The 12456-nt window shown below is 31.7% G+C and overlaps 1 protein-coding gene across 1 annotated transcript in view; it reads right to left on the bottom strand.

The window, feature by feature from the left end:
• LOC124532604 (angiotensin-converting enzyme) overlaps positions 1-12456 on the bottom strand; it is a 177831-nt gene that overhangs the window by 1534 nt on the left and 163841 nt on the right. The window contains exons 10-11 of the mRNA XM_047107590.1: positions 11823-11963; positions 542-730 (exon numbers count right to left, since the gene is read on the bottom strand). Coding sequence (XP_046963546.1) covers positions 542-730; positions 11823-11963 — 330 coding nt within the window. The remainder of the gene's footprint in view (positions 1-541; positions 731-11822; positions 11964-12456) is intronic.

The raw sequence follows: 12456 nt of genomic DNA, 5'->3' as shown, positions 1-12456 counted from the left end.
TTACTCTTTTTCGACATTTAAAATATACAATCATGTTAGTTAAATACAATTATATATGTATGTACCTAATATATCCTGTCTGGAAGACACCATATATGAAATCCACGCTTTTTATCATCTATAAAATCTTGTATCGAATAATATGACTATATTATAAAAACGATTTACAAAATTTACAAAACGGCAAAGTTAAAAATGTCTGCGGAATCAATATAATAATTGGTGCAAGGTCGTCTGAGTAGGTACTGTCCACTGATCACATAATTTATATTGTTTGTTCACGTTTGATGGTGCTAGTATTGTTACAGGCACAGGTGACATAACATCTTAGTTCCCAATGTAAGTGCCATAAAGGGGATGAAGAAAACTGTTTTTTGTTTGTCTTTTTTATGTCTTATGAAGTCAAAGTCTGGACAGTGGTGAGCACCAACACGTGGCCAAAAACAACTTCATATTAAATTTGCGTTTTTCTACAAAATGTCATGTTAGTACTTTTGTCAGCGATGACTAGACCTTAAATTAGCTTAATTAAAAATCTCACCTAAATTTGCAATAGTCTCCATCATAACTCCAACCCAAATATTCTCCCGTTCTCAAGTTTTCACTACGAAGCCACTCCTCAAGTGGTCTGAAGTAATCTCTTAGCGCTTCACCACTGAGCCTGCCTTCGCCAATCGTTTCTTGGAGGACTTGAGTCCAGGGCAGAGATGAACCTCGCTCCATAATGCGCCTGGAAGACAATTTATTTGGTTAGGTTTAAAAATAATCTTATTAGGATGTAATAAGTTATTTTTAATTGATTAAATGACAGGACACCTTCTCTTTCGAGACGAAAAACAGAATACACTTAAGAATATTTTGTTTTCATTGTAAATTTGTGCCATCGTTATTAGACCATTTGAATTTTAACGTGCTTTCTGCTGTCTGTCCCTATGTATGCTTAGATTTTTAAAATTACGCAACGGATTTTGATGCGCGTTTTTTTAATAGATAGAGTGATTCGAGGGAAAGATTTTTGTATATACACGGACAATATAGTAAAGAAACACTGAGACTTTTAAAAGTTTCTTATGTGACGTCGTAAATAAACAAATTTTGTAGTATATTTAATAGTATTGCAGCCGTGCGAAGCCGGGCGGGTACGCTAGTATTTTATAAATACTATAATTATTATACATCCCATTTTTTCCAAATAACTCTATGATTGCTTACAATATTTTAAGTAAATTTATAAGCTTGTGTTCCACTTTTAAAACATAACTTTCTCATAACAAATGTCCTCGTATTTTATGAGAACTAAATAATCAAAACCGGTTTTAAACATTTAGAATAACATAATCATACAATAAAATTACGCTCAGAATTTAATACTTAATAAATTATTACAGATAAAACAAATAAACAGTTTCTATATTAATGAACATATATTACATATAAATCGTAGAATAAAGCAAACAATTCATATCATATTTACGTGGAAAGTTAACTTATTAATCATTTGTAACAATTAAACATAATCGCAATATAATATATGTTATATCCTTTACTAGTGCGTAAAATAAAAATATGTTAATTATTGCTACGATTTTTTTTTTCTAATTATAGCAATAAACCATTATAACTGGTTGATTTAACTGATTAATGCGAAGTTTCGTATGGTATCCAGGGCGCTGTAATTAAAACGATTGAATGCTTAGGCTTCGACCCGTGAAATATGAAAAATTGATTGGATTCAATGTAATAAATTTGGTGCTTTGCTTTGTTTGGTGATCTATTCCTACTGTGGATAGTTTTTGAAGCGAGTTTTTTTAGGTGGCGATTCATTTATTTATATCTGGGCGAGTGTAATAATAAATTGCATTCATAATAAAGAGTAAAATAATAAAATAGTTTTTTTACAATTCGATACCTACCAGGTAGGTCTGTATTAAGGATTAGCAGTCGTGTGAGAATTGAGAGTAACGTTTGAAAGATGCGTCCCATTTAGACTAAGTGTAACGCGTTTCCATGACTTTGAAATAGAATGAAAACTTATAATGTATTTAGGAACTTCTATCACGTTCAGTATTACACGCCTTTTTTTTAGTATAACATTTTCTAGTTGAGTGAAATTTCAAGGGCGAATACGTGCGATTTATATGTTACGTCTGCGTGAAAAGTTACTGAAGTTAGAATGTTTATTAATAAATATATTATGTATATTTATTAATTAACATTAGATAATGTAGTTAGTAAGTTTAATGTACTTTTCAAAGTCACGTTTAATTAGAATAAATAAGTATAATTTATAAAAAAATTAAACCGGCTTCAAACATAAAATATTGAACGAATTAAAAATAAAAAAAAAGTAATCTTCAAAACTACTACACGGATTTTAATATGACTTACACTGTTCTCTAAATTAAAGTATACTCGACATAGATTAAAAATGATCATCTCAATATGACTTTTATATATCGAGAAATTCGTGGACAAACTTACACTTACGAAATTAAGCACATGTGCTTGGAACCCTAGATGGATCGTCATACTCAAATATAATTAAATTCTAACAATCTTACATACATACATACATACATACATGTCTAATTGATAGCCCCCTTTTTCTAGAATGCTGTTAAAAAAACCACCAAAAACAATCAATTGGAATAATGATCATTTGATTTACATTTTAGCAATGAGTTCATTGTACCCGCGCTGTTCTAGAACTATAGCCTCAAACTGGGACATTTCTTAGTCTTTTCTTACATAACTCATTCTATACATTTACTTGTACACTAATCTCAGTGTCGATTAAATGAGAAAGTAGACCGATCAAGGAAGAGGTAGGCTGTTTACCAATTTGCATAACACGTATCAATAACGGTATTGTTTTACAGTAGTTTGTGTAATGTTAAAATTGGAGCATTAATAATATCTTGATGTGAACCATTTGTCATATTTAATCAAGATAATTTAACGTACAAGGTTATTATGTTAGGCAGTGGATACGATATCCGTTATATGTCAAAAACTGACCTATATTGATATGCTATATTGATACCTGTGTCGTATGATTATTGTGTTCAAAGTTGCATGTCGTGTTTTGTCCGAAATTATGATAGAGTTTTATTTTATAACAAGGTGATTTGAAGGTAGAGTATTATTTTGTCTGAAAGCCAGTTAGTCTGTTCTCAATTATCATTTGATAATGTTATGTTCTATTTATAAAAATATGATTTAAAAATTAAATTGGAATTTTTTTATTATTGCATTGAATATATAAGCGACTAAGGCGATAGTTATACTCCCGCTAGTTCATTTGATCTTCAACTTTCCACTTGGGCGGAAGACGATCTGATATTTATTATTACTTGTGTACTTATCTACTCGATATATCAACGAATTTTACTTTGTATAATTCGTTTTTTCCATAAATCCTGAATGAATATCTTGAGACAGGAAATACCTAACATTTTTTGGAAAACTCGAAAGTTACCAACCATGGCATTGCACATGAATTCTTTTCAGTCATGTTGGATTCAAGAGATTATGAGATTATTATAATAGATGGTATGGTACTATAATATTTTCTGCTTAGTTCTCTCTCTTGATAATGTCACGTGACCAAATAGTTCTGAAGGATTTCGTCATGAGCTTGATAAATGAGTTTCATTTCATTTTGAATGTACAAAACTGTTCTGTATTTACTTTAATTAAATAAAGGGTTTTATGGCATGACATGGGACCCTAAAAACAGTCAATAGTATGAATAAACTACAACGATTAAGAGCTCCCTAGACCTGATAATAAAATTTTCCATTTAACAAGTTATTAGGTTTTGTAATAACAAAAATGCTAGCATTACTTAACATCATTAAATAGCCCATCGGTCCGTAAAAAAATTGCATTATTTATGTCCGTACGTAATTTATATTATAAATCAATTGAATAATTACAATGCAGACGAGTTATTGATTACAACATTATGCCGTATATAAAACTGATTTTCTTTTGTTTACTCATAATTCAGAGGCGAACGTTGAAATAAATGTTGCCTAGAGTATATGTAATACAGGTAGGTATGGTAGGTATATTGGGCAAATGATCCACTTTGTGGTAAGTTGTGGCCATTGGCCATAGAAATTGGTGTTATAAGAAGCACAGGCAGTCTTCGTACTTATGGCATGTGTTAGGTTCTCATATAAGATTGCTTCTTGCCATTGGCATTGACCTCACGACAAGTGAATTTTCCCATGCCGGAAATAGAAACAACTGGCATGTGCTTGAGAAATAGTGTCAAAAAGATTTTCGATTTAAAATAAAATTGTTCAAGTTACGTCGAACAATAATTTTTTTTTAATTTACTACGTAACTTGAAACAACTTGAATCGAAACGACGTAAGTCGATGACAGCTTGTTCATCGCCAATGCGCAACCAATCACAGGAATTGAGATGTTATGTCCTTTGTGCTTATAGTTATATTGGCTTATCATCCTGCAAATCGGAAAACAAATGCTGAGTATTGCAGCTTTATGGTAAAATATAGTGGATCCACATAGACGGCCTTACACAAAGCCGTACCACCAAGTATAGCTTGGAATTATAAGTAGTAAAAATATTTTATAGTCGTATTTAGTTTGACACAAACGTAATTTATACTATTATTATTAATACTTCATTAATCCTGTGTTACACTGGGAATAAATGTTTAAGTAATTTGTGTACATCAGACGATATTCGGCTACATCTCTATCTAGCATCATGCATTAAAGCTCCAAGCTTTCTCATCTAGAATAGAGTATGTATATGTAGCTATATAAAATGTTTTTTTTTTAATAAAAAGTTAATATTGCTATTAAGATAATGTAATTTACATATATGTAAATGATTTCACATGGATGTAATTGCTCGTATTACTTTTTAATTTTAAAATTATGATATAAATAGATGAGAAAGAACTGGTAATTAGTATTTATATCATTATTATTATACTCATGTCATTGACCTCTATCAATGCTGAATTAAGTAATTTCTTTAAATAAAAGTTGTATAATAATTAATTTCCTTATGAATATTTGTTAGTTTACAGTTGATTTCAAGTAATGTGCTAGATTACGTTGAGCATTGCTCGCAGGAATGTTACGAATGCAATCAAACGGTTTAACATCTGGAAAGCTTATGTAACATCGGGTTTTAGTTACGATGTATATACTAGTTTCAGTTTTAAGATAAAATGCTCGTGCTATTTGTAAGTAGATATTAACTTCTACTTGATCCAATCATTATTTTTCTATAACATTAATACTCGACCTCCGTGGTCGAATAGTGGGTACATCGGTTTTTATGATTATGCAATTCGGAGTCCCGGGTTCGATGTAGAAAAAGCTCATTAATTTTCTATGTTGTCTTGGGTCTGAATGTTTGTGGTACTGTCGTTACTTCTAATTTTCCCTAATACAAGTGCTTTAGCTACTTACATTGGGATCAGAGTACCTAATGTATGTGATGTTGTCAAAAATTTTTAATAACATAAATACTTTTTGTTTCTGTATTTCGAGTTGTAGGGGAGCGAGCTATTTTAATTACGTTGAAGGTAAAAATTCAGGTTCATAGAACGGGCTTTACTCGAGAAATTGCGTGTAGAGAAATTGCTTAAATGTTTCGCTAAAATAAATAGAGGTAAATAAATAGGATAGAGTTATAAACAAAATAAATGTTTTTACTATGACGCATATGTGCATGATTGATAATTTTTTATTTATTTTAATGTAAACATGGTTATCTGAAAGGGAGAAAAGCTGCTTGAAAAATGAGACTTATTTTTTTTTACTTTAAATCATATCATATCTCATTTGGAGCTTTAGCGTTTTATATTTAATAATATTTCAGAATTAGGAATGCAGAAAAATACAAAAATATTTTTAATACGAACTATACCGTATACATAAGAAGCTGCTAGCGCCCTGCAGTTTCACTCGTTTATAATTATTGTTTCATCTATGATACATCAATTACTAGCTGACGTTTGTGACTTCACTTGCGTTTCAAAATTCGAAAGAGCTCATGTCTCTTAGGGTTCATTGATTTGGCAACACAACTAAGAGACAAACCGAGTTACAGTTACATTTATTATTAGATATAATCTTACACGCTTAATATTATATCTAAGACAAAGTTCGTATCGCTATTACATTCTGATACTGACGTATTCAAATAAATGAACGAAATTTTTCAGGTCAATAATCTAAGTACATCTAGATATACATTATTTGATTTCGTATGTATAATTGTACGACCGGTTGTAATACGGTCACTGGTGCAACCGGGAAGTTTGGACTGTTCTCCCGAGCTTGTTATTTCAGCATTGCAATTACAAAATTTTGACATAACGAATAAACGCAGTCGCCGCTCTCGATTATATCTTTACGGTTACATTAATTAAAATTTATTTACATTAATTAAACTGTAAATTATTAAGGAGGTTTCATTATTAATTACATGATCGCGGGTTTACAATTTAGCATCATCGCTTCCAATGCGGGTTGATGGATAAAAATGTGGCAGGATTGCGTTGAAATTAGTTACACAAAAATTAAGCACATCAAAATTCAGCGGTGTTTGCCTGGTTTGATCCTGCAATCATCGGTTAAGATGCACGCGTTGCCACCACTGCGCTATCCCTACTCCTAATTTATGTTTATATTTAATTCTTGTGATCCGCAATTAAGTGTAAGCAGTGATAAGAAGAGGAAGAAAGGCAGAAATAGTTTAATTTTTATTTTATTAAAATGTTCTACACATTTGTAGCCAAGTATTGAGCTAATATTTCAATATTCTTACAAAAACAGTGATGTAAATCAAAATCATAGCTTCCATCTATTCACAAATTTGCATCTATATGTTAATTTGAAATAAAATTAAAAAAAAAGAATATTATATAAGTTGTCTGGAAGAGATCGCTATGTAGCTGTAGGAAGGTCTCCAGAATTGTACGCTTATTTTATTTAGTATAGACTAAGACTAGAAATAAGCGTACAATGGATATAGATCCATGATTCTTTGGCGATAGAAGCTGAACACGAAAACTGGTAAGTGCAGAAATAGATAGAGAAAAAAAGATAAAAACTACAATATAATAATATTGATACTAAAGTATTATTTCTTAGTTATATATAGTTAGAGTAAAAAACCTTCGTCAGTTTTCAAATTCATTCCTTTTATCTTAAACTCTTAGTACCTTTTGAATCTAAACATCAAATCATTGCGACGCAATATTTCATTCTCGATCGGTAAAGCAGATTATCGTTCATACTGAGCACACGAAAATAGACCTAAATATGTCGAACCCTTTCTTACCCCGACTATCAAATAAAGAATAAAATAAACAAAAAATATTATTTTAAAAGTAGATATTTATAGTCGTTTTTCATCGCGATAAAACTTTTTGCTAACTACATTCACAAATCACACTTCGAATCGCATTGATTCTGTTACAAAAGATAATCCGAGCTAATGCTAACCGAGTTAACGATAAATAAAACCCGCATGATGCCCTTAAGCAAAGTGACCGCTTCCTGTCAGACGACAATTGATCGCGTTTTATTTTCTCCATTTAATTCACACACCACTCTTTGATCTGCGACAATGAAATCACTTTCATAATGTATATTATGTATAGTTTATTTCAATTCTCGCACACACACATATAAACTCGACGACCTCCGTGGTCGAGTAGTGTGTACTCCGGTATTCATGGCGACTCCGAGGTCCCGGGTTCGATTCCCGGTCGAGTCGATGTAGAAAATTCATTAGTTTTCTATGTTGTTTTGGGTCTGGGTGTTTGTGATACCGTCGTTACTTCTGATTTTCCATATCACAAGTGCTTTAGCTACTTACATTGGGATCAGAGTAATGTATGTGATGTTGTCCCATATTTAAAAAATAAAAATATATATAAACTAGATATCGTATATGAGAGATTATAACTTACTAGCGCCCCGCCCCGGCTTTGAACGGGTGCAATGCTGATCCTAAATATGCTACAGAATGTTTTACAACGTTCACGTTAAAAAAATGTGTTTATTTCTATAATGTCCATGTATTATAATAAAAACTCTCGAATTAATCTATCTATTAAAAAAAATCGCATCAAAATCCGTTGCGTAGTTTTAAAGAACTAAGCATACATAGGGACAGATAGCATAAGTGACTTTTTTATACTATGTTTAAATAAATAAATAATAATTATGAAAAATACAGACACAAATAGGATATTGAAGGAGCTGAAAGCGAGTGTTGCGACTATAAGTTCCATGTTTCTTCGTTCTTAAGTACTGTGAATGTATTGTTCCTAAAATTCCTTAGTTCTATATAGTAAAGAGTACGTATAGGTTTAAAAAGAAACAGATAAATTATTTCAAGACTTACGCCTGTTTTCTTTTTTTTTAAAAACGGTTTTTGTTGACAACTATTTGGATTAGTGGATACATTTGAGATATAGTTTCAACTAACCATGCAGTTTCCTTACAATCTTTTATTTTCGAGTACGAGATGAAATATTAATACGAAGTAAATACATGAACATTATTGCTTGTCTGATCTGAATCCTAATGTTATGTTAATAATCAATGTATGCATCTCGGTCTTAAAATGTACACAGATTGCGAGTTCTACGTCTTCAAGAACCTCACAATAATAATATGCCTATTTCAGATTAGCTCAGAGGAACAAGGACAGAACGATAATTAATATATGCGTCTCTTTCAAAAGAACGCGGGGATCCCATACTGAATATGTAGTAAAATATTTTTACGCATTTCCCGATCATATCGACAATCAATCGCTGGCCATTTAAGTATAACATTTACGTAATACGATCAATAACGTTCGCACTTATACTTTGTCGAAGGCCACAATTATACACGTTTATAAAATATTAATCATAGCCATTCACATGCCTCATGATTATAACTAGGAAATCCTGTACTATGGGAGTTGAAATATATTTTCAAGGTCAATTAGGCGTTTTTCGTTTTTTTCTCCCTTTTGTACTTTGGCTAATAGGTTTAAGTAGGGCAGATGTTATAAATGGCTCCTATTTTTTATTTGCATTTCGCTTGCCCTAGCTACATTGACGTTGCCTATATATTACTTATATCATAGGTATGATAGGATCAAATCAAATCAATCAAATCAAAATAAACTTTATTCAAGTAGGCTTTTATAAGCACTTTTGAATCGTCATTTTAAAATTAAGTGAAGCTACCACCGGTTCGGAAAGTAGATTCTACCGAGATGAACCGGCAATGAACTCAGTAGTCACTCTTAAACTATATTACTTATATCATGAAATACAAATAAGAATGTCATATTGAAGAGATTTATTAGTCCCTGGAAATCGGAGGTATCAAATATTATATGGACTACTTACTCAGGTATTAAAAGAATCAATATTTACATTGTTACGATAAAACAAAGCAAAAAATCTTCTATATAACAGATTAAATGCAATCGCTTCTAAGAGAGTTACTGATACTTCAATATGAGATTTTAATCATGTTTACCGGCAATTTTTATCTTCTGTCCAACATAGATCAAAACTCTCGATTTTCTTCAAGTCATTGATCCATCGAGCTAAGAAAGCTAAGGGTTCCGTCTATAGTGTCATCTGCTTTATCGGTCAAGGGTTTAACTCCACATAATCTTGTTTCTGATTTACCTTGCAACAACAACAACAACAAGATCCTGTAAATTCCCACTGTTGGGCTAAAGGCCTCCTTTCCCTTTGAGGAGAAGGTTAGGAACATATTCCACCACGCTGTTCCAATGCGGGTTGGTGGAATGCACATGTGGTAGAATTTCTATGAAATTTGTCACATGCAGGTTTCCTCACGATGTTTTCCTTCACCGCTGAGCACGAGATGAATTATAAAGACAAATTAAGCACATGAAACAGCGGTGTTTGCCTGGGTTTGAACCCGCAATCATCGCTTAAGACGCGCGAACGCGTGCAGCGTTCTAACTACTGGGCCATCTCGACTCTTTCAATTTACCTTGAGTATCCTTGAATTCGTGGACTAGTCGTGGATTAATTCAAGTGGATATTCACAGTTAATTTTGACAATGATAAGTTATTGAAAATTACTCGACGTTTCAACACGAGCGCGTTAAGATAAATTAGATAACTGAATAATATTTCAAAATAATCTTGTTCCATAATATCCTGGTTCTAGTTAAGTAACAAGTACGCGTCTCAAAATGATAGGCTGTGTGATTTAGTTTGAAAGAGTTGTAATAGTTTAGTTGGTTCTACGGAATTCTATTGAATATGCAACTTAGGTAATGTTACTTAACACCATATTTAAAACGCTTGCGGAATATTAATGATTATCTTTTAAATTATGTTGAGGTGCGTGTTTATTTTATAGAGTTTTAACTCTGGACTCTTTTAAGAATTTCTGAATCAAGATTAAGAAAACGTGTTAAAGTTTCGGTTGGATTGTTATCTTAAGGGTCACATAAGAAGCAATTTCTTTTTTTTATGGTATAGGTTGGCGGACGAGCATATGGGCCACCTGATGGTAAGTGGTCACCATCACCCATTGACAATGACGCTGTAAGAAATATTAACTATTCCTTACATTGTCAATGTGCCACCAGCCTTGGGAACTAAGATGTTATGTCCCTTGTGCCTGTAGTTACACTGATTCACTCACCCTTCAAACCGGAACACAACAATACTGAGTACTGTTATTTGGCGGTAGAATAACTAGTGAGTGGGTGGTAGAATATAATAACTATTTAAAATAATAATTACTATAGTTGTGTCTCTCTAGGAAGTGTGAATTAGCCAGTATATTTATGAGTACAAGGGAGATAACATCTTATAACAAGTTTGGTGATCACATTGTGAATGTAAGGAATTGTTAATATTTTTGACTCCACCAGTATCCATAGAGGACGGTAAATCAAAGCTGGTCCTTTTTTAAATCGTATTGGTAACATTTTTAAAAATGCCCCAAATCATTTAATTATCTAATAATTTTAGCGAAAATATAATTGAACAAATATAAAAAATAAACATTTATTTTATATTATATAATCACATTATATATGTATATGACTCGTTTATGTGAAATTAAATCGATTTTCAATAGTAAATTGCTTCGAAATGCGTAGGTAAGTATTACGACAATACTGCAACGCCAGAAATTATATTCCGTATTTATTATTTATTAGGCTAATAATAATTGTATTTGATTTGACGCTTTAACAAATATTCGCTACTGGAATACGTATAGATTAATTGCAAAGATTTATGAAACTGCGTTGATCATTAAATAGAATTGGAAGATATATAATCTTATGTACAAAATATGAAAAAAGTTGCACTATTGTAAAGACCTAAGTCTCAATTATTTGCAGTAATTGATCGAGTTTAAATAATTGTGTTCAACCAAGTTGTTCGTTTTCTTACAATATTTTCTTAAATTATTGATCTGCCCCGGCTACGTACGGGTCCAATGCTGATACTTAATATCCGACAGAATTTGTTTATTTACGACATCACATTAGAAACTTCTAAAATTATCAATATTTCTTTACTATATTTTCCATGTCTTATATACAAAAACCTTTCTCTCGATTAACTCTATCTATTAAAACAAACCGCATCAAAATCTGTTGTATAATTTTAAAGATCTTGATTGATTTATACTATGTAATGATTTTTTCAGATATTTATGCTTAAAGAAATTATATAAATTCGATTACTTATTGCCTATAAAAAGATAACACATTTACTAGAATAAACTTAATGTCATATAGATTAAGTACTTACGTCAAAATCCTTCCAGCCTCCGGGTTCCGGTAGATGTCGCATTTGTGCAACGGACGAGATGGGTCGCCCGGGATAAACTGGCCCGTCCTTGAGCAGAGGGCGCGGTGGATTTGGAACTGCAGGATTGTGCTCACGAAGTATCTGAGGAAGATATCATCGAATTAATATTAATTTCCTGTGGCGAGATGTATGTATATGATAGTGTACACATGGTAAAAGCATTTCCTCGTTGTACATAATTTTTATAAATATATCCAATAAAACGACTGACACGTGATTATAACGTTTGTTAAACTTTTCAACAACAGATGCCGTTGTTTGTATAACAATTTAAAAATTTACACATTTCCTTACAGTATTAATACTCGAATATCCTGACAATTCTCCTTATATTGGTCACTCTACTAATTACCTAGTAATTAGCAAGGCGGAATCAATTAAATAGCTTAAGCTCAATACTGCTACATTAATTGCCTATTTAGAGAAATTGCTCATCCTATTAACACTTCAATTTGCATATATGTAGGATTCAATAAATCTCTTGCTCCATTTAACGTCTGATTTAAATTAAATTATAAACAAATAAGTTTATATTAAATTTACACACAGATGACTGGTTGTTTTTATTGAAATA

Source organism: Vanessa cardui, chromosome 9 (assembly GCF_905220365.1).
Source record: "Vanessa cardui chromosome 9, ilVanCard2.1, whole genome shotgun sequence".
Classification (NCBI taxonomy): Eukaryota; Metazoa; Arthropoda; class Insecta; order Lepidoptera; family Nymphalidae; genus Vanessa; species Vanessa cardui.
Note: the sequence above shows the minus strand (reverse complement) of the source record. Positions and strands in the feature narration are given on the sequence as shown.